Source organism: Pygocentrus nattereri, chromosome 13 (genome assembly GCF_015220715.1).
Source record: "Pygocentrus nattereri isolate fPygNat1 chromosome 13, fPygNat1.pri, whole genome shotgun sequence".
Lineage (NCBI taxonomy): Eukaryota > Metazoa > Chordata > Actinopteri > Characiformes > Serrasalmidae > Pygocentrus > Pygocentrus nattereri.
Window position 1 is genome coordinate 34930759 of NC_051223.1, and position 23605 is coordinate 34954363.

The 23605-nt window shown below is 40.5% G+C and overlaps 1 protein-coding gene across 2 annotated transcripts in view; it reads left to right on the forward strand.

Moving 5' to 3' along the window:
* Positions 1-23448, forward strand: part of cep131 (centrosomal protein 131) — a 32024-nt gene extending 8576 nt beyond the window's left edge. Inside the window, exons 9-27 of one of the 2 annotated variants that reach the window (XM_017717883.2) lie at positions 323-436; positions 1865-2018; positions 2272-2369; positions 2721-2900; positions 3657-3848; positions 4100-4237; positions 4352-4477; positions 5150-5266; positions 5683-5712; positions 7272-7374; positions 8366-8567; positions 12682-12789; positions 13496-13613; positions 13753-13827; positions 16280-16422; positions 17732-17909; positions 18549-18745; positions 18872-18932; positions 19831-23448. In XM_017717883.2, coding sequence (XP_017573372.2) covers positions 323-436; positions 1865-2018; positions 2272-2369; positions 2721-2900; positions 3657-3848; positions 4100-4237; positions 4352-4477; positions 5150-5266; positions 5683-5712; positions 7272-7374; positions 8366-8567; positions 12682-12789; positions 13496-13613; positions 13753-13827; positions 16280-16422; positions 17732-17909; positions 18549-18745; positions 18872-18932; positions 19831-19902 — 2406 coding nt within the window. In that variant the 3' untranslated portion in view covers positions 19903-23448. The remainder of the gene's footprint in view (positions 1-322; positions 437-1864; positions 2019-2271; positions 2370-2720; positions 2901-3656; positions 3849-4099; positions 4238-4351; positions 4478-5149; positions 5267-5682; positions 5713-7271; positions 7375-8365; positions 8568-12681; positions 12790-13495; positions 13614-13752; positions 13828-16279; positions 16423-17731; positions 17910-18548; positions 18746-18871; positions 18933-19830) is intronic. The other variant, XM_017717884.2, reaches the window with a different exon arrangement.
* The last annotated feature ends 157 nt before the right edge of the window (positions 23449-23605 follow it).

Sequence of the window (23605 nt, forward strand, 5' to 3'; positions counted from 1 at the left end):
TTTTTTTTTTTTAACTAATTGTGAACACAGTTGTTTTTTTTAGCTGAGCATTTGATGAAATCAGCATGCTGGATAAGCATAAGATGTTTTTGTGTGGTTTTGTTGCTTGAACATTACAATCACTGGTCTTTTCATTGTAATAATAATAATAAAAAAAAAGAGTAAAAGTGCCATTTAAAACTTTCTCAGCATCTTCAACTGGCATGTGCATTGCAGAGAAAGATTCAAATTTTGTAAACTAGAAAACTATTTTTAGAATACATTTATTTTCTAAAATATCCATGGGTGTCTATTACAAATATTGCATGATGTGATCAAATAGGAAAGGGAGCAACAACAGGAAGATAAAGCAGTAGGATCACAGAAGAAGAAGGAGGAGGACAGGAAACGCATCAGAGAGGAGAAGGCTCGTCTGGCCAGACTCACTGCTATTCAGGTATGTCTGGATCTTACTCCAGATACAGTTGCTAACTGAGGCTGCCCACCACAGCGAGGGTTAAGTTCTTTGGAGGTCTTTTCAGCATTCAAGTGTTTTGGCCCTTTTTCCGAGTAGACTGACTGGACCGGAGCCAACATTTGTTGACTGTGTTCCAGTTACTGTCTGATGTCTATGCTGCCTTGACCTGTTCCTTTACCAGATGTAAAGGATAGCAAAATCTGAACAGCCTACTTGTGAGGTCTGTTTTGTTTGTGCATGCGAACTTGTCACCTTTCACTGAAGTTTGGAATGATGAGTATCATCTCACCCAAACACAACACAGCAGCTGTTCGGGGTTATTATTCAGTCAACAAACAGATAAAGTATTTGATATAAATTATGCCATCTGAACCAAGAAAATGATGCTGCCATGTGAAAAGAGAGCCATGTTTTGTTCTATGGACTGATGTAACTGCTGTGAGAGCTTAACCACCGTCTGCATATCACAAAGAGGGTCCAAGTACAGTATATCATTCTAGAAGAGCACAGCCAGTAGACCATAGATGTGGGGGTCTCAAAAGATGATGTCTGCCAAGTTTCAATACCGATGACCTTTTAGCCTTGTTATAGTAATCAACAGTATGTCAGATTAATTAGTAACATTTTTAGACATGACTTTTTTTTGCAGCACTCAGTGAACTTAAGTCTACAACAATTACCCCTCTATTTCAGTCTCAGACTAAAATATTTTTCACCTAGGAATGATGCCGACAGTCCCTACCACAGGGAATAGGTTTCGTAATTGTCGTTTCATGAGTTTTCATGTTGTTGGCTTTGACTTAATGAACTTTGATTTCTGTTTGGGTGGCATGGTGGGGTGGTGTGCAGCGCTGTCACATCACAGCAAGAAGAGCCTTGGTTCAATTCCCTGGCCGGGTGACCAGGGTCCTTTCTGTGTGGAGTTTGCATGTTCTCCCCGTGTCTGCATGGGTTTCTTCAGGGTTCTCCGGTTTCCTCCCACAATCCAAAGACAGGCAGTTAGACCAATTGGACATGCCTCTGCCCCTGGGTGTGAGTGTGTGAGTGACTGTCTGTGTCTGTCTCTCTGCCTTGCGATGGACTGGCGACCTGTCCAGGGTGTATTCTGCTTTCCGCCCAATGACCGCTGGGATGGGCTCCAGTACCCCCCCCCACCCCCCCACCCCCCCCGGCGACCCTGAGGGAGAAGCAGCTTAGAAAGTGTGTGTGTGTGTGTGTGTGTGTGTGTGTGTGTGTGTGTGTGTGTGTGTGTGTGTGTGTGTGTGTGTGTGTGTGTGTGTGTGTGTGATTTCTGTTTGTACAAGTAAAATGGACAAAATCATATTCATGTCATTGCTTGTAATTTTGGAGAGCTTTTTCATTTTTTTAAATCATGGTTTTGTGTTGAATTTATGTGTGTGCCTGTAGGAGCTGCAGCAGAAGCGGGCCCAGCGGGCATCCAAGGTGCAGCAAACAGCGGAGGAGGAGCTGGATGCCTTGCAGCAGGCTGGGAAGGTGGGCCGTAAAAAACTCACCCAGAGTTTACCCACCTCTCCTATAGCTGCCAAGGCCAAGAACACAGGTAAACTGTCCCCTCACTCATTCTGTCTGAGTATCTATATTCAACAGCTGGAAAATAAAGCTTCCTCTGAGAATGTGTGGATTGTTTTGTCCTGTGTTTGTTTGGTTGTTTGTTTGTGGTTTTTTTCTGTTTAGTTTTTTTTTTTTGAAGTACCAACCATAAAATAACATTAATAACTGTGCTTTTCTGATGTCTGTGGTTGGCTGGTAGTTTGAAAATGACTGACTCATCTTATTTGAATGTCTGTGTACAGACTCAAATGTGAATTTGGCAAGTGAGTTGGAAGATGCTGCTAACCTGAGGGCGGTTTCACCTGCAGTGTCAACACGAAGAGGTTCTCACTGTTCCCAGGTATATCAAGTTATGATATGCAGCACATATAGACAGTTTACTTGATACAGCACAGAGAAAGAGTTGAACAGCAGCACAGCACACCGGCTTCAGTAGATTTCAATAAAGGAATTCTGAACAAAAGACAACACTTTTTGGAATACACTGTATTTCAAAAAGACCTCGGAGTCTAATCTTTTATTCTGGGCCAAAAAGTGAACCTAAAGTTCAGATAAATTATTTTAGAGCTTATGGGCTTTAGGCATCTAATACCAAAGCAAAAACAGCTCATAACATAATGTACATAAACAGCAGATTTCAGCCTTAGTAAACTGAATAAATATGCTAATCCAGTTTGGCTGTCTTGCTCAGGAGATTCTACAGAGGTCTGTAAGTGTTGAGGACCAGAGGCAGGGGGTGTCATCAAGCAGAGCTCATTCTAAAACCACCCTTAATGACCTGCTGGATTCCCTTAAGCTCTTGGAGGAGGAACCAGAGGGACTGTCGGAGGACAAGAGCTACAGAAAAGAGAAATATGCCTGGATTGACGAGGTGAGTCTGCTCAAGCAGTTTTTGTAGATTTATAGACAGCAGCTTTTATTTTTAATTGGGAGGAGAGCTGTATTTCCTGCTTTTGGGCTTAAAATTGTATCCCTAGATAATATAACTACTAACATGAATCACTGCTGGAAATGTCATTGTGGTCCAGGTTAGAATTAGAAAGCGTAGATTCCATGTTTACAATGAAGGTCAGTGCTTGTAGGACAAGTGACTAAATTGTTTAGACAGATTTCATGAAAAGACTTACAATATATTTACAATATGCAGTACTTTGCAAAAGTTTTAGTTACCTGAAAAAAATAAATAAATATATATATATATATATATATATATATATATATATATATATATATATATATATATATATATATATATATATAATATAATATAATATAATATAATATAATAATTATAATATAATATAATTTATATATATGAACACTGTTTATTTGATCAATACATGGTTATTTGCTCAGAAAAAACACCATTACAATATGTACAAATAACATTTAATACTATAAATAGTGATTTTATGTGTGTTTGTTTTACCATTTTCCACACCTCTTCTCACAGCAGGCAGCCCTGTATTATTTGTAGTTGTCATTCACCACCTGGTTTGGCTAATCAGTGCTTCATTACTTTAAATCAAATGTGCTGCTTATAGCATTTAACAAATCTGGATGATGGCTGGGGTGTCCAGCAAGAATGCACAGACTGGCTGTACTTGCTCCATGTCATTCCCTGCAGGACGGAACCTCTAACTCGCTAACTGCGGATAACCTAGAGCGTCATGGGCAGCTGAGTCAGACCCCTGCATTGCCAGATGAGGGCGCCCTCCTGTCTGAGGCCAAGCTACAAAGCATCATGAGCTTCCTGGATGAGATGGAGAAGTCAGAGCAGGAGAGGCCACGCTCAGTCACATCTGGATCACATCGAGAGGTGCTGCTGCTGCAGGGCTCACTTACAATATGAGTCAAGGCAAAATTTTTAGGCACCCTGAGAAAATTATATTTAAAAAAGCTGTTTATCTTATCAGTACGTATTTACAGAACTATGTGAACTACATAGTGGAAAGCGCCACAAATAATAACTGACTATTAAGTGGTTCAAGGTTGGCATTTTTAAGGTAACATTAATTACATTACTTGCATTTCTTAAGAGATGCCTGTTTTTATTGCATGTGTTTGCAGGTGCTGCTGTCTGAGGAGGAGCTGGCTGGCGTGGATCATGCTTCAGCTACTGCTGCTGAAGTCACCAGCTCCATGATGCGACTCAAACTGGAGTTGGAGGAGAAGAGACGCACTGTCAACATGCTACAGACTGCTCTGGTAAAAAAAAAATCTCTATGCTGACAAACACACCAAAAATGGCTATTTAGTATCTTTGGATACATCGCTATGTAAATCGTACTCTTCTAAACTGAAGCTGTGGTGCTCTTGCAGGCTCAGCAGAGAGAGCTGACACTCCATCATGTGAAGGAGAGAGAGAAGGAGCTTAACCACAACTTCCAGCTGCAGAAACAACAGTATGAGGCAACGATACAAAGACACCTGGCTTTCATAGACCAGGTATCCACACTTCACCTCATTCAGAACCACATTCTCTGCTAGCACACATACAGATACCCAGCCTTCAAAGACCAAATGACCAAAGACCAAGCCCACTGACTGTCATAACTGTCATGACTGCTGTGTTCTATTTTTTTCTGAGCAAATGAACCACACATGGATCAATAACACTACTATTAGAGTAAATACAAATAATATTAATTCAATATGTAATGTTTTTTTTTTTGTATGTCAGTGTTTTGATTCAGCTATTTTCAACTCTCTTCTTGAGAAAGCCCAGTATTATTTGTAATCATTATCCAGTACCTTGTTTAACTAATCAAACCTTCATTAAATGAATCAGTCACACTGTTGGAATTTAATCTGTGTTCCTCTTGTCACTGGCTAAAATTTACTATTTTATTTTATTGATATTTTAATGTTACATGGTGTTTTCCGAGCAAAAGCACACTCGTGTCTGTATAGTACTGTATATAAACTAGATAATAAACCTAGCACAGGTCAGAACACTAATAATAATCCCTGTTTCCGTGAAGAATTCCATTTATTTATTTATTTATTTATTTTTTATTTATTTATTTAAGGATAGATTTAGCTTAGCTTTATATGTGTCTTGGACAAGATTGTGGTCCGTAATGTCTTCATTTCTTGATAATTGCCTCCTTCTCTTAGCTGATTGATGATAAGAAGGCCTTGAGTGAGCGCTGTGAGGGGGTGGTGGCTGAACTCAAACAGGTGGACCAAAAATATACGAAAAAGATTAGCCAGATGCAGGAGCAGCATGAACTAGTAAGTACTACATTGGCTGATTTTCAGGATTTTAACCAAACAGCGGGGAACTTGCAGAATGTTGAAAAAGGCAAAGATTGGCTGTTTTTGGCAAATCACATCGACTGTCTATGCATCTTATTTCCAAACACAACATGTATTAGGATAATGGTGCCAGAAGGGGGCGTACTTGATTGCTTGCTTTCTTGCTGTGTTTGTACAGACTGCTATTGGACCATGAGCATTGTGTTTTGTACTTGTTTCTCTTACAATATACTTTATATGAAGAGCTCTGTGTGTGTGTGTATGTAGGTGTGAGTGGGAAGTGCATGCGCTTAATTGTAGCGTTGCTTTTGTTCTCTTTAACCTGTGTTCTCTCTTCTTCTCTTTGTCTGTGTTTTCTTTGCTTCTTTCTACGTCTGCTCTTCTGGCTGTAGGTGTGGCAAATTCTGGGTCCCTTGTGTGAGGTAACGCTTATTTTTCCGTTTCTGACCTCCTGTCTTTGCTTCTATCTCCTCTCTCCCCTCCCTGTCCCATGTCACGATTTGAAATTGCTGTATCCGCAGATGACAGAGTGTCATGATGTTCTGCGAGTAGCCTGTAATCAAGTTAGAGTCAGGCATGGAAGAGAAACAGATGCATTCTATTCACTTCACGAACTTACCACCATAGCACCATTGTAGGAGCTTTTGGGAATTCTATTATCTTCCGGGTGGTTTTACGGAATGTTTGTCATGCCTTTTTTCTGTTATCCTTCTAGTTAATGATAATCTAATTTGTGCCCGTCTGCATACCAGACTGTTACACACCACACGTCTAAATGTAGACGCTTGATCATCCGACTTTCTCCTGAAATCAGGGGTATTATTAGAGGGTTCGTCCCCTTTGCTGCAGTAACTCCTTCAACGCTTCTGGGAAGGCTTTACACTAAACATTGATTTAAGGATTTGATTGCGTTCAGCTACAAGGTCTGCTGCTGATGTTTGATGATCAGTTCTAGATCACTCCAGCTTATCCCAAAGGTATTGGATGGAGCTCCATCCCTCAAGAGAACACAGTTCCACTGCTCTACAGCACAACGCTGTGGGCAGGGGGGCTTTATACCCCTCTAAGCCGACCTTAGCCTCATGTGAGGCTACTCCCTAATGGCTATGGATTATATAAGATGTATGTGCGAAATTGAACACCTGTGTCAGCAGTGAAAGCACATTTAAGTAGCCAAACTCATTTACAGGGAGTGCTGTCTACATGTGTATATGTAGTGCATATGCAGCTTCATGTTAAGTAATCAAAGCTGTCAGTGCTGGAACAGCCACTTTTGACGATACATTTCTTTGTAGCTGACTTGTATTATTGCCACTGCTCACTTGTTTTCTGGTACGCTGCTTTTGCTCTGCTTTGCTGAACGCCTTTCAGTGGTGAAACTAAATATAGAATGTGTTAGACTGCTTGTGGTTTTGCGAAATGCAGCAGATATACACGCTCAATTTCTTCCCACCAAGCAGAAGCTCGCCAGATACAACTAGTCAGTTGTTTGAATACTGAGAATTAAACTTAAATTTATTTAGTTAAAAAATGCTTTGAGAGACACCTTATTGATAAATCTTCAACGATTACTTATCAATTTGCATGTTGATCATTAATGTTTAAAATTTTCTAATGGTCTTTCTTGCAGTAAGATACAGAACCTCATTGATACAGACTTATTTTTGTATATCTTTCTATATATATATATATATATATAATGTGTGTGTGTGTGTGTGTGTGTGTGTGTGTGTGTGTGTGTGTGTGAGCGCGCATGTTTTGTCCTTTTTAAAATGTATTTGCTTTTTAAATTCTGACAATTTGATAGAGCAAAATAATCATTAGATTACTAGATTGCTAATATAAACAATAATGACCTTTCTACTCCCGATGCCATGTATTTTGAGATTTTCAGCCTATTACGGAAACAGACATTAATTATTTATTTAACACTTTTTCTCTCTCTACTTTCTTTCTCTTCCCTGTCTCTGTAACACTTTAGGAGATTAAGAAGCTGAAAGAGTTGATGAGCGCCACAGAAAAGATCCGCAGAGAGAAATGGATTGATGAGAAGACCAAGAAGATCAAAGAGATCACCGTTAAAGGTGAATAACAAAGATTCTTATACATGCAATACCGCACACTACCCTACTGCATAGTTCCCCAGCAGCACAGTGTTTCATAGCTTCTTGACTCCGTGTTTCTTGCTCAAATGAATCAAAAGTGGCTCCTGAGTAGCAAGACTGCATTATTGTGGTCAGGTGTTCAGAGTTGATTCGAGTCGGTCCTCTCCAAACGTAGTCAAGCTGTCCGGTAATGCTGCATGAGCAACAGCTCTAAAAGATGCAGTGATTGGCTCAGTGTCGCAGAGAAAGTATGTGTTGAGTCTCACACTCTCAAATTGGTAATGTGAAAATGTGGTAAAAATGGAAAAAAATAGGACGTAATATATAGAAGTAAACACACATGGATGCGTGAATTACTGTCATGAACTGGCAGTGACAGGCAAGACTGTAATTACCACACAGAGATTAATTGCTCTCTATTTTGTGCCTTGTTAAAATGTTAGTCTTGACCTGCATCTACAGCACTTGCAGCTGAAACTGAATGGTGATCACTACCGTTAAGCCCCATTTAATGAGGCCCCGTTGGACTTGTAGCAGGTCACATAATGAGGCCACATGATGAGGGACATTACCTAAAGTAGCGGGTGTGGTGGTGGATTTGAAACACGGAAAACATTATTCTGATTTTGCCCAACATAGTGTATTATTTACCTGTTCACTGGTCTAATGTGTCCTTAAAATAAACGTTATTTACACTCTTCTTGGAGGCAAGTAGAGCTTCACTGACTTTTAATCCTGAAGGCAACAAGATAAAATCAAAATTTTTTAAATGAATTTATTTATTTTGGGCATTTATTCTCTATTGGCCGAGGTAAGAAGCTTGTGTTTGGAGTTTCTTTGCTTGATTTGGGTTTCAGGTTATAATATAATGGTTTTGATTTTTTTTTTAATGTTAATTAATGTCATTTTCCCTCTATACACGGTGAAGGGTTTTGCAGTATGTGCCTTCATAACCTGTTTGTGTGTCCAGGCCTGGAGCCGGAGATCCAAAAACTGATCTCCAAACACAAGCAGGAGCTGAAGAAGTTACGAGTCCTTCATGAGGCTGAGCTGCTACAGGCAGATGAGAGGGCTGCCCAGCGCTACGTACGGCAGATCGAGGAGCTCCGCCAGCAGCTGGAGAAAGAGAGAGATGAGCAGTGCCAGAAAGAGAGAGAACTTGCTAAGCAGAGGTAAAAACACACACATAAATAGACGCAGATGTAAGATGAACAACGCCAAAAAGAGATGGATTAGTAGTCTTGGAACACTCTCTGAATACAGTTCATGCGTTGTGTATGTCTTACTTTCCTGGCTAAAGATATCGTTTATATATTCGTATCAGAAACGTTACAGAAGCCATCAATAACAATGATGTTTACTCATTGGAACTCAAAATGAAACCTAGTAAGGCAAGTAAAGGTATTCAGACACCAGTGGAAGAAACATCACTCTCTCTTTCCTATATGGGTCAGTTTTGTGTTGCATGTCCTTTTTTGGATGATAACGTAAAATCTTGTAGAAGTGCATGGGTTTGCACTGACGTTCAACCAGGTCTGCTGGATTTTCTTTTTTGGGTGATCTGAGTGTGGCAAGTTTTGAACTCTTCCTATGTCTTTCTACCACTTCAGTCCATTTTTTTAATGCTTGAATTTGGAATTTTCAGAGATGCAATGTTTTTTTTACAGATCATTTCTCAATATCTGGGTTTTCTAAAGCATTGTCGGTCAAAATGTTAATGAAAATTAGAGTGAGGTGTGCTGGATGCTTTTCCTGGAGTAGCATTGGACATCTTTAGCTTTGCTGTTTTGGAGATGTATGCATTTGGATTGCTTTCCCAACCATTCTAATTCAGCTAAAACCGATGGTGATATAGTTCAAATGATGCCCTTTTGAATACAGTTGTGCACAATTTCCATAATACATTAGCAAATTAAGTCATTTTAAAAAAACTGGGGGGAAAAAATGATGATAAACATGTCCCAAGACTGAATGCGTACGTGCACACGCACATACACAGCAACAGAAAAATGACTGTGCAGGTCCGCCCATACAAGCAGCTGTTTCTCTCACAGGCATCGTAAAAAAACACGATACTTGAACTGTGCCAGAGAGAGGGGTGAAGAGAGGAGTAGGGTTTTTCCTGCTGTTCAAAAGGCCCTTAAAGGCACACATAAAACCACATATTAACACACACACACACACACACGCACGTGGTACATAAAACCACACAAATGTAATAAGTAGACCTCTGGGCGAATATAAAAATAAATAAATAAATAGAATATGGGCCGTTAATGTCTATACACGTGCCAATGTGAGAAAACCAGCCAGAAGATCAGCACACCTGGTGGTCTCTAACATACGCATCCGCACATCAACACACTCTTGCTCATAACTGGGCTGCTAGTACTGTTTATACACACCGCTGCTAGGCACACACACTCGCATACAAGTGTTTTCCTAATTTGCACAAGAAATGGTTTCACAACATAGTGGGGAAGCTGATGAGGTGGTTCTGAAGACATGTACAGCTGCCTGTGTCTCACACCAACACACACACACACACATACTCTTGTAATGAAGGGAAAAAAAAAGCACTGTTGTCTGTCATTAGTATGGGAGAGCATGTGTTGTGGGGCTCTGTAAAACAGCATCACTGTAATTAGCCTTATACATGTAGTTTTAAAGGGAAATTCTGAGCTCATAAAAACTTTCCCCTGAACAATCGAAAACAAATACTTTGAGACCTATATTGTAGAAAACCCAATTTGTCTCATTAAAAAAAGTTTCAAAACATTGTTAACTAGTTCATACAGTCCATAAATGGAAAATGATGAATTTACATATACCACTAGCAATTGCAGTTATATGAAATTACAAGGAGAGTTTCAGTCCAGATTGCTTTTTGGATGTGGCAGAATACAGGGCATCCAGTGAGAACAGACATCATTGACATATCAGTCTTGATGCTGCAACAAAAGCAGTCTGATTTACTTCTAAAGGGACAAAGAGAGGTACTGAAATGATCACGGAAAAGTTTGAAAGCCCAAAACACAAAATGCCTTGGAATTAAAAAATACAATACGAGAAAAATGTGGGTGTAGTGCCCTTTAATAGGGAATCTGCCTTTTTTCTAGAAGAGATTTTGTAACTTCATCCAAAAACCGAAGTAATAAATCAAACACAGCCCAAAAACAGCAGTCAAGGCAGTTTTTGTGTTGTATTACTTAACAATGGTTGAGAATAAGTCCGTTCCTGTTCACATCCTTTGAATAAATCTATTGAAATCTGATACTGTTGTAGCTGTGTACTGGGGGGGTCTCTGAACTTGTGGACTGTGTTCTATAGTTGAGGGTGGTGGGAGGGGGAGGTGAACATATTATTGGTTAATATTATGCTTCCCCAAAACAAAAAATGTTTTGACCAACGATTGTGGGAAGACACTTTGTCTTTTCAGTGGCATGATGGGATTGTGCAATTATATGATAAATGAGTGTTTATTATGGTCAGAGACATGAAAAAACAAGATAACAAAGGTCAGTTTTGTTTTTTTTAGATATATTGATATAGTTCAAGGACATTTTTCTTCATTTTCCTGCCCTTTGTTCTGAAATGGACTGTTGAGTCTTTTGGCTGCCAGTCTAAACGGCGGGGGGAAAAACCAGATGAACTTTATTTTACTAGTGAAGATGTAGAACCAATATGTTTATTTAGAAGTATGCTCCGATTGCAATACCAGTGGAGTAGATGGTGCTCAAGGACAAACGTCAGGGTGAGGTCACTTGAACTCCGTGCCCTGCAGTGCTATGTAGACGGTCTTGATCCTATTCTAGGAACGAAGTCAGAAACAGCCGACGTGTCTCAAGCCACCACTGCATCTGAAAATATTTGAACATATTTATTGCATTTATATATACTTGTAGACAGGCTGATTAAGCATCATGTTACTTGCCAAGTTGTGATACACTATCCAGTGCTGTTTAGAATGTAAAGCATCTTCTGAGTTTGAGGAAACAGAAACATGCAAATATGTGAATATGGTATATGATATAATATGAGTTAGATACTCTCTAGATCTCCAGGCCGTTCCTTAGCACTTTTGCAGTCATTGTTAATGTTAGATACAACTCTCATAGATTAAGGCTGGCTTTACACAGTGAAACTGATGCAACTAGTTGCATTCAACTTGACAGTTCCATCAAGCAAGTTGCATGCAACACATTCAGTTACTTTACTAGTTAAAGTTACTGAAAAGTTACCTGTGATGTGTTATTTAAATTGGTTCTTTATTCTATTTTTGAGTTTTATTCTGTTTTTTAAAAAATATTTTATAGCTATTACATTTACACATGATGCCTTGCTTATCCTGTCCTAGATGCATTGCCAAGTTAACAGAGAACCGCACCTCATTCTCCTCTTCAGTAATCATTTTGTTCCTTTGATTCCCAAATGAATCTCCTTTCCGTATAAAATTAGGGGTTGCCAAGAGAAAAATAACAGTCTAGGTTCGCAGATCATAACAGCTGGCTAACAGAGAAGAATTCACGCTGGTACAAGCAGCAGTTTGAACAGCTGTTACCGTTTGCTGGCTGGTTAAGTCAGCCAGTTACAGCATTGCAATAACTCCCCATTTGTCATGACTCAGGAAGCTGAAAATGAAAGTTAATCAGGAGGATCTCATTTTCAGTCGTCCAATAATTCATCTTCTGTTTTAATTTCTTGTCCATTCGTCCAGTGAACTGAGTCGTTTTAACGTATGCCGTTTGACATGATTACGTGATGTATTATTAACGTTTTGATTTCATGAAACTGTGTTGCAACAGTTGCAAATGTTGTGGCTGAGTTTCAGAGGAGCTATAAAGGAGTTACAGCACACTTTACATCCAAAAATTTAGAATTAAATTTAAATGAAATTTAGTTTAATGTAAGTTTCAAGCAGCATGCAAGTTTTACCTTGTAGTGCCAGTCTACAGTTTTATTTATAATCCAGCACAGATGAGCAGATGTCTCAAAGGACGGACAATGATCTCAAATCCAAAGCCTGAGGGCCTTTTTGTTTTGCATTTGGTTTGAAAAAATATTTTGGAACCTGAATTGAAACGTGTCTTACTAAAGGTAGAGAACCAGTTCTGCATATCAGAAGTGAAGTAAAACTGTTTTACAGATGTGCAAAGTATGCGAGGTTCATATTTTCCATGAGAATGGGGAAGCGTATTGGTGACAGCTGAGTAAAATACTGCTACTTTTATTTCATTCTTCTGCATTGGTTTGGTTTAAGGACAACTTTGTGTGTTTGTATTTTAGGTTTGAAAAGCAGCTTCAAGAAGAGGAGAATGCCCTGCAGCAACAGAGGAGACGTCTCTATAAGGAAGTGGCGGAGGAGAAGGAACGTCTTGCTCAGTTAGCGGCTAGGTCAGCATCAGAGTTCGCACAGGAATCAAGGAATTTTCAGCCTGTTTTTGCATATTAAACATTTTTATATACATTTACAGTACTGTTCAAAGGTCAGAGACCAATGGCAGGAGTTTCTAAAAAATTGAAGTTTAAAATAAAAGATAGGACTCCTCACAAATGTGTAAGACTTGGTAGACACCAAAACTGCCCAATCAGATAAACAGCACTTAAGGCTTTCATCTTTGAGAGAGAGGAGAAAATCAAGCTCAGATCTGAAAACATCCACAGGTGTTACTGTCCGTCCTTCCACTGTGAGAAGACAACTCAGTGACATGGGACTGAAAGGATGTGTAGCCGTCAAGAAGAACCTCACTGATAAAAGGGAAAACAAAGATAATTTGCAAATTAAACAAAGCTGCTGCTGCAGCCAACTTCGAAGACTGAACTTTGGATGTGTGGAAAAATATCCCTGAAGATTTCTATAAAAAACTGAAAGGAAGTCTCCTGTAAAAAGTGGAAGCTGTAATAATGGCAGGAAGTGGACAGTAAATGCTTTTAAACTTTATGGCCATGTTGACTGGAAGTTGATTAATAAACTTTGGTCTCTGACTTTTTCACAGTGTTGCTTCATTGTACTGTGGCCACATCCAAGAGGACACTGGCTGGTCATGTGTGATTGGTAGTATAAGCATTTATAACCAAAATGCCTGTGTGTTCATTACAGGCAGCGTGCTGAGCTGGAGGAGTTGAGGACTCAGTTGGAGAACAACAGCTCGCTGGCTAATCGAACGCTGAGGGAAGAGATGGAAAAGAGCAGAGAAGAGCAAGAGAGACGGCACCAGGTAACACGCTGAAAACGGAGAGAACACAGCAATACTTCTTCTTCATCTGAGCAGCTCTCATTTGAATTCTTACTCCAGTTTGACAGATTTGTGGTTATAATGAAGAGTGGGTTCTTATGACTGTGAATTGTGTGTTTAGGTGGAAATGAAGGCCCTACGAGAGCGTCTGGAAATTGAGAAACAGACATGGGAAGAAAATTACATGAAAAAGGAGGTGGGTGTGTGTTTTAAAGTGTTTTAGGTGTGTGTGTGTGTGTGTATATATATATATATATATATATATATATATATATATATATATATATATATATATATATATATATATATATATATATATATATATATATAAATTTTTTTTTTTTTTTCTTTTTTTTTTTTTTTCTGTCATGCAATAAGAAGGGAAGACCACACAAGTCACATACATTATAAAATTTAATTTAAACGAATCTTTTTCAGGATTACAGGAACATGAAAAAGGAAACATAATTAACAATATTGATAAAAATAGAGAAGAATAGATTCAACTGGTCAGCACGTTCACACAAACACATATAACCTCACATGCAAGAGCTTAACTAAGGCAAAAGCTGGAAGAAAGACATCAGCAAGCTAAAACTCTAAAAAGAAAGAGAGACTAAATGGTGGAGCTGAGTGTCGTCCTTCAGTCCTTCTAACATAGACTTAGTCAAAACAGTTGGTTCTGAAAGATAACTGAGATAAACAGTGACATTGGTGAGATCCAGTCAACAAAGACAGTCCCTCATGTGCATCTTAATGACATCAGCAAGAGTCATTCTCAGTCAGGCTCAAGGCCTTGAAGTTTCCCAAATGAGAGAGTGGACTGGGTGTGCACCTTAACTATAAACTGGACTGGTCAGACAACACTGCTGCACTTTACAGGAAAGGACAGAGCAGACTCTACCTGCTCAGGAGACTGAGGACGTTTGGAGTGCAGGGGGCACTCCTGAGGACCTTTTTTGACACAGTGGTGGCATCAGCCATCCTCTATGGAGTGGTCTGCTGGGGCTTCCTTCAGTGACCGGCTCCTTCACCCCAAGTGTGTGAAGGAGCGTTATCGCAGGTCCTTCCTTCCTGCTGCTGTGAGACTGTACAACCAGCACTGCTCCCAGTAGACCACACACACACACACACACACACACACACACACACACACACACACAAAATATACACACATACATTTTATTCTTATTCTTATTTTGTTGTAAATAGTCTAGAGATTTAACTTTAATTTTTATTATTTATATTGTTTATAATGTTTTTACTGTTTCCCGTTTGGATTACTGAGTGCCTTACTTCCATTACTCTGCTGCTGTAATACTGTGGATTTCCCCGCTGTGGGACTAATAAAGGATTATCTTATCTTATCTTATCTTATCTTACAACCCCAATTCCAATGAATTTGGGACGTTGTGTAAAACATAAATAAAAACAGAATACAGTGATTTGCAAATCCTTTTCAATCTATATTCAATTGAATACACAAACACAAGATATTTAATGTTCAAATGGATAAACTTTATTGTTTTTTACAAATATTCCCTCATTTTGAATTTCATGCCTGCAACACGTTCCAAAGAAGTTGGGACAGGGGCGTGTTTACCGCTGTGTTACATCACCTTTCCTTTAACAACACTCAGTAAGCGTTTGGGAACTGAGGACACTAATTGTTGAAGCTCTGTAGGTGGAATTCTTTCCCATTCTTGCTTGATGTACAACTTCAGCTGCTCAGCAGTCCGGGGTCTCCGTTGTCGTATTTTGTGCTTCATAATGCGCCACACATTTTCAATGGGAGACAGGTCTGGACTGCAGGCAGGCCTGCAATCTTATCTTGAATGGATAAAGCCAATTCTAATTTCTGTACCATATGCCGCCACCATGTCTGGTAGGATAGATTGGGGATGGACATAAACAAGTCCTTATGTCACAGTGTCCTTCTCAAGGAACATGTCACAAGCCCTACAGAGGCATAAAAGCCAAAGAACTATATTTCCTCTGTGTGAGCGATATTCTCAAGCAAAATACTCTGGATTAAAACGATTCAGATTTGTTTACAAGAGATAATCTACATCTCTTCATGTTGACTGCGTAGAGACATAAACGTTCAAAACCTCTTTTTGACTCCACAGAAGACAGATGTTCCATATGTGTGCATGTGTGTGCGTATCTGTTCGAGTGCACAAGAATATACAGTTAGCCTCACTGTCATTCCACTCACACAGACATGACCTCATTACCACACGACATGTCTGCCTGAGTCTGCAGCTCACTTCAGTGTACACCTATTTTTATTAAGTGGGTGTAACTTGTGCTTGCAAAAAAAAAACAAAGTGGCATTACATCATTAAACTGCTGTGTTGTTCTAGATGTCCTTTCTCCCTAAAAACCATCCTGATGCAGTTATGATTCTTTGTGACCGTTTAAATTCATTTGTACCTGTATTTTACAGAAGAGCCTGAGAGCCAGGCGTAGTTTGTAGAGCTGAACATGCCCGTGGTTGTTCTTAGACAGTTCCTACGTTCACCCAAGAGATAATGAGACTCCAGGACTAACAGTAAAGCATGCACAAATTTAGCTTGTGTAGTGCATCTGCACCACTTTCACTTTCAATGATAAGATGTCACAGAAAGTGCTTTGTTTCCTCGCAGGAAGCATGGTTGCTGAGTCGAGAGCGAGAGCTGAAAGAGGACGTGCGGCGAGGGCGGGACAAAGAGATTGAGCTGGCCATTCAGAGGCTAGAAGAAGAGACGAGTGGCGCTAGAGAAGAGTGCGAGAGAGCTGCTGATAACCGGTGAGTGTGAACGGTGCATGTGTGACTACTCCGTTGTGTATTTGTTCACTTGCTACGCAGCAGTATGTTCCCACCATTGATTTTCCACACTGTAAACACAGCAAGCCAATCATTTTATAAATATGAATTTATTGTTTCCAGTGTTCATCTCAGGTACTTTATATTTTTGACACAGGAGACGCTTTTCATTTGCCCCATAGTGCTCATGCCACAGGGTTCCAGCACTAGAAACAGACCTCTGAAGTTGTGCGCTATTCTGTAGTCATCATTTTGCACATATTAGGAAATCGAAGCAGAGTTGCTCCATGAGAGAAAAAAAAAGCGGATTTTTGAAAATTGCTGCTGTCTCATCATGTGATGAACAAAGCTTTTTCAAACCCGGTACATATTGTTCTGTATATATTTTCTCTGCAAGTGTCACTGGATCCTCTGAATTACAAGCTTGTTTAGCAGTCAGAATATTAGTACTGCTACATACATGCCAGCAAGCCTGCTCTTTAAACTGATGAGAGTAAGTCTACAGTGGTATATACCAACAACAGCTACTCAAACCTTAAGCTACTACAGCCAAAGCAACTTAACAAGGGGTATTTTAGTGAGGCTATGGGGACAGTTTAGTGTACAGCAGTGCGAAGCCCATTAGATATCAGACATGGTAACTGCACCACATTTAGTGCTGTGTGCAATATGCTCCTATGTTAATCAATGTAGCCTTTCACGCCAGCTGTGCGTCACATAGCGTCGCGGTGGTAATACGCTTTGGGTCTGTTTCTGACCATGCGCAGAATGCCAGCAGTTTCTGTGCAGAAGTAGTAAAGAAATGCACTGTCTTTGCTATAATATACAATCTAGGTTAATAAACAAATCAGTTTTACCTCTTTGACGGGTTGACTGAAATCCCTTGAGTAGGTTAATGCTGTGAATGCAGAGGCACCTCCTCATCTTCACTCAGAGCTTCACTGCCTAGTGAGAAAGCTAGTAACAGTCAACACAGCTAGTCAAAATTGTATTGTTGATGACCAAACTAGGTCATACTGGGTTTGGAATATTTTAGTTCACCACAGGGCACAAAAAAGATTTTCAAAAATGCCATTCGTTTTCTCCAGACTAGGCCCAGACTTCCTAATACGAGCATGGTGCTGACTACAGAATGAAGACATGACATTTAGAGGTCTGTAAGCAAAGATGAGCAAAGATGCAGCGTTTGCCATGTGGTCACATTTGAAGCTGTCAAACTGAGCTCCACACAAATCAGAACATTCACCGCTCACTTCAGTGTTTTGTGTTCCGTGCGTGTCCGTGTGACCAGTGTGAAGCGTGTTAGGGAGAAATATGAAGCAGAACTACGGGAGTTGGAGCGGTCAGAGCGAGCGGCCCTGGAGAAGCAACAGGAAATGAAGAAGAGACAGACAGAGATGGAAGGAGATCTGCTCCGTCTGCAGACAGTTCTCACACAAAAAGAGCAAGAAATCACTGACATCACCCAGGTAACCACTGACGTAGAGATGCAGACTGCATCATAGCACTCAGGAATCAGGAGAGTGAAACCGAATCAGAGTGCTCACAAACGAGGACCTTAAAGTGACAGTTTGGCAAAAAAAGTTTACGTAACGTTCCAGTCCTGAATGTAGTCAGTCAAGACATGTTTGGTTTTCCATGGGGGTTAATATAGAGGAAATTTGCAGCCTAAAAATTTAGCACCATGCAAACTGCATGCCTACATCATCACATGCCTAATGATCAGTCATTACAGGTGACCGCAGTCATTTTCCGCGCTATATTTTACAATCATATTGTCCAGCAAACATACAAAATGAATTGAAAAGTGAATTGGCTGCATTGGGTTAAGCAAACAAACAGAAATAAAAGAAAAGTGTAAATGCATTCATTGAGACATCATGGGGCTTATGCTTCTAACGGTTGTATTTGAAAGCTATGGACTGTGTATGTTACTCAGAAAACATGGCTAAATCAACTTGCACACATAGAAGACTTTCTTAGAGAAAGTAATCGTGCCTGTGCGAGTTGCATCAATACATTCTCGTACACAACCGTTAGGATGAGTTTTGCCAACAGACACTCTCACTGACCCTCACACTGACCATTCTCTGGCCACATGGTTGCAGATCCGTGATAAGCTGGCGGAGGAGAGGCGGAGCCTGGCAGAGGTCATCCGGCAGGAGTTTGCTGAGAGGCTGGTTGTGACGGAGGAAGAGAACAGGAGGATGAAGGTGGAGGTGGCGGAGGTGCGCGCCCGACTCCGTCTGGAAGTGGAAAGGCTGAGCAGAGAGAAGGAAGAAGAGCTGGCCGAGGTGCACCAGCGGTGAGGATCTCTGAGACACGTTTCAAACGCAGGCACACGTGCAGAATTGCAGGCTTTGCATGGACATGAGCTCATAGTGCAGTTGCTGAAGTGTACAATGACTAACTGAGCGCTTTGTTTTTCTAGGGTGAAGTCAGCCATTTTGAAGAAGGAGGAAACTGTAAACAACTTGCGAAAACAACACGAGGTGTGAAGCCCTGTCTTGTGTAATGGAGTGCAAATAGATTAATGCAGTCTGCCTAATAATATGCATAAAATTCCATGAGATCTTTTGTTCTTTGGTCTTTCTTTTGTTCTGACTTTCTCTGTCTCTCTCTCTCTGTAATGGGGCCTCTTTTTGCTAAAGTAGAGTTTTGTGAAACGAAGGATGAATCTATCCATGATTTGTAAAGTTAGCTGTCCTTCTAACTGATGTTAGGGTCCTTCTAGTATGTAATGATTTCTGTGAAATGAAAAAATACTCATCGTTTTTTTGTTAATATTTAGTATTATCATCATTATTAAAAGGGTTCAATGGAAGATTTTCTTTTGTTTCTGTGGTATCTTAAGTAGGTACAGCCAAGCAAGCTCTACCACTGGTTAGGACTTCAGGAGCTGAACTGAAGGCCTAATGTATCACAAATCAAATTAGCAGCTGACAGGGGAATCAACCAGTCATGGGTTTATTTTTAGTTAGTGGGACCACTTTTGTGAGGGAAAAGTACACTGTAGTCCTTCTGGAAGTTCTAGATGTGTCACTGACTGCGAATACAAGTGTTAGCTTGGCTGTTTCAGTCGGTTCTTGGAAATGGAAAACAGCAGCAGCAGCTCTGTTTTAAGGCTTTACTCTAAAAGAGTCACTATAAAAGTGCTACAAGGTAAAATACATTATCATATGCATTAATGTAAAGGGTTTGTTTTGTTTGTTTGTTTTTGACTTGAGTTTTGACATTTATGGCCCAGATTAAAGGCATAGCACTCACTAATAGTCACCATTTGCCACTGTAAATTAGTGCATCAGTTTCCTCTAATCTTATTTTGTTTAATCAGTCTTTCTTTCTTTCTTTCTTTCTTTCTCAATTGTTGTCTTTTGCTCTCTTGCTCAGGCTGCACTGAAGAGAGCAGATCACCTGGAGGCTCTGTTGGAGCAGCAGAGAAAACAGCTGTTAGGGAAGTGATTGACAGGCCAAGAATTCATCCCTCCCCCATCCCTCACACTAATCTCCCTCTCCCCTCCACTTCCCATGGACACGGACTGGTGAGGACAGCGACGGGGCTCAAGCACACTTCTCCGTCCGTCCGGAGCAAACAGCGTCGCCTTTCCCGTGGGAACAGGAGCAGAACGGAGAGCGAGAAAGAGAGAGAGGTGTTTCTCAGCAGGAACTCGGCTAGAGAGGTCCTTTGTGTCGCTCTTCTACTCTTCTATGCCTTGTACTCCACTATGGACTCCTCTTTACATCCAGCCTCACATACACTAACCAAGGAAAAAAGACTTTAGGGGCAAAAAAGGGAGTGGATTTTTTTGTTGGAGACGCATTCCCTGTGTGAGCACAGAGTATGAGTGGGGGTGGGAAAGCCCCTCTCTGGGTACAAAGGCCTCCAGTAGGCACTTCCAGATGTTTCAAGCACTCTCCACCGTCCCTCCCTCCAGCCGCCCCAAGTGAATGTGCCGAGTTTTGCCCTTTTAAGCAACAGGCTGCATGCTGAGAGAGACAGAGGTAGGGGATTTGAAACCCAACTCTGTTCAGCTGTCAAATAATTCAGTTATTTATATTCAGAAAATCTATTAATTGCAGTCTGTTACTCTGCGCAGCTTATAGTCTGTTTCTAAATTCTAAAAAAATTCTAAACTTCTTTGTCTGTGGTTTTCTGTTCTGCATCCCCCTCCAGCCCCCCACCCAACCCCAGGCATTCAGCTTCAATACAGAGAGACAGGAACAGGGAGGGTGACCCCCCTCTTTGTGTTTTTGTGTTACTTACAGATGCCTTTTGTCTCAGCCCCCCCCTGGCTAGTACTAAATTGTGGGATCAGCCTTGAAGCCCATTGCACACATATGGATACACAAAGCCCTCATTACCAGCCCGGCGCTGCTTCCGTAGTGCATTATGAGCCAAAGTACTTTGTTTTTCTAATTGCAGATCTAACTTAAAGGAGAAATCCAATTTTTCAAAATTTCCACACAATTCAGTCGTTACGATGTTAACATTGTCAGTCAAACTACAGTGATTTGCTGTGAAATTCTTCGTTCTAGAGAAAATCAGAGTCAGAATTGTTCACAGTGATGGTGATGGGAACCAGACATCAGAAGAGTTTAATGCCTCTAAAATTTCCCTCAGAGAAAGTGATTATATAATGATTACTAACTAGTTGCCTGGTGCCTGAAGCATTGTTTCATGATGGTTTTGAGAGATAGTTTTGTCCTGAAATGTATATTTTAAAATCCATTCATAGCAGATCGGTACATGCAGGGTGTACATTGTGAGGCAAAGTAGTCAGCAAAAATTTTTTTTTGTAGTAGTAGTTATCAACATTACATATAAAAACTCAGAAGTCACGAGTAGGTTCACTTGTGGTTTTGGGTCATAAATAAAATGGCTATGCTTGGAATGTAAACACTGAAACCCCTTGTTCCTGTCCCCACCACTGTAAATAAATCTGAGCTGATAAGTTTACCAAGAAGGGAATTTTTCACATCAAACCACTTTGAAGTATTTTTTTGCATTGAATTGTGCTGGAATTTTGAAACAAAAAAAATGTGGAATTCCCCTTTAAATCTTGTTTGGATAGACTCTTTGGAATGTTATTGGAGAGAGAAAGAAAAGGAATTTGTCTTTTGAGTAGTCCACAGATAGGTAGGGTTTTACAATACAAGAAAGTAGGCCCCAGAGTAGATCTGTGGGGTTCTATGGAGATTGAGAGCGAATGCTTTAGGATGTAGAATGGATAGAAAGAAAAAAGAAAGCGGGGTGGTGAATAGAGGAATGTGCATAGGAAGTGTTTATAGGATTAGGGTAAGCAGCACTGGCTCGTATATAGTGGGCTTACGGGGGCCACAGAGTTAAACTAAACTATTGCAGTGCAGGTTTTCATAGCCAACACTAAAAGCCGTTCAGTTTCTCCATGCAATGTACACCTCTCACAAAGCCTGGAGAGAGCCTGGGACAGAATGCATTAAGGGGCTGAGGGCATAAAGTTTACTTTCCCTACTTCTTCTTTCTCCTTCTTATCTTTTGTTTGTACAGCATCAGCCTTGAAATGACGGACACTCATCAACGAAACGTCCTTTCTTAATTTGGCTGCGTTCTGTGGAATGTACTCCCGATTTGCCCTTTTGATTTGAACCTTTCCCATTTTTGAAAGGAGACTCTGTCTTATAAAAGCACCACTCAGAAACAGGAAAAGTGGCATCTTGTTTCTGCTCTAAGAGTCTTTTCAGCTCAGAAAACCACTTGCAAAGAAAGGTCACTCAGATTGTCACTAAGGGGAAGCTAGATGACCTTTTATTTGGGGATGTCCCAGGTTGGCCCAGACGCCCTAGATTTATATTCGATTTAATCTAGTTTCAACTTTTTGATGTTTATTGTAGCAGATGCTCTAGAAAGGCTGCCACTAAATGGAGCACAATGATGATATAAGCAGGTCTGTGCCTTCACTTTGAAGAAAAGGCCACGTTTCTGACCTTACTGAACGCTGTACAGTTAGTACTGCTCACTTGTACCATTCTTGGATGGGTTTTAGTACATCAGGTTTTTCTGATGCGTGTTGGTTAATAGTTGATGTGCTTAAGCAATGTGGGGTCCCTAAGTCTGAGAACACATTAAAAAAATCTGGGTTTTTAATAAACAATATTAAAAGATTTGACTTTTCACTCAAGGTCAGGCTAACATTAGAATTTGCCATGAAAAATGACCTATTTTACATTAGAAAGCATTTTCATGAGTGGTCTCAGACTTTCGGACCCCACTGAGTGAAAGAAGTGTATCTCCGGTTCCCTGTTAGCAATTTAGCCGAGTCTGGGGACAAACTACAGGTGTTGTTTTTCAGCGGCGTGAGGGAAGTTCCTGAAAAATCCACCTGCACGCTGGCCACACACTGTTCATTCAAAGGAGACTGGTCTCCGTTAGCATTAGCATTAGCTAAAGGGAACGGCACAGGGATCTAAAATGTGTTTTTCAGCCTTGATGACTCCTGATTGAACTACTGAAGGCCCACATAGGCTTTTATTACCTGAGCGTGTCCGTAGAACTTGGCATAAACTCCCTGAAAGAGGTTCATGCCAGGTTAATGCGAAGGTGAGGAGGAGTTCCGCACATATTTTCCGAAGGGTGCCAGTGGATTGGTGCCCATGAGGGTGGCAGCATAGTTGGCATTGCTGGTGCATGCCAGACCTACTCATGCCAATGAGCTCTTGTTTTTTGTGCTGTCTCTCACAGCCAAGCGCCGGTCGCCCCCCCTCATGCCCCCTTTTTACTCTTTTCATCCTTTTATACGCCCAAAGACTAGAATTGAGTATTGTCTGCTGTCGGTCTTTCTGCTTTGTTGTTGCTTTATTTTGTATTATTTTTAATGATCTGTTGTTAGTATTCCTGTGTGTCCTTACTTGTAGCTCTTAATTATTCCATTGCGAATTTAGTTGTTATTGTTTTAGTCGTTCTGATTTAATTATGATTGTTTTGAAACTGTGAAAAGTCTTTGTTTAAAATAAAGAAAATAATTTAGTTGACTCTCTTCGTCTGGTCTGTCTTGTGCCTGCGAAACCAAACAATCCTGCGTTTGTGCTTGCTCCCTGGCGTTTCTCTCTCTGAGGAGATCTCCGTGACTAATCATCTCACCCTCTCTCTCTCTCTCTCTCTCTCTCTCTCTCTCTCTCTCTTTCTCTC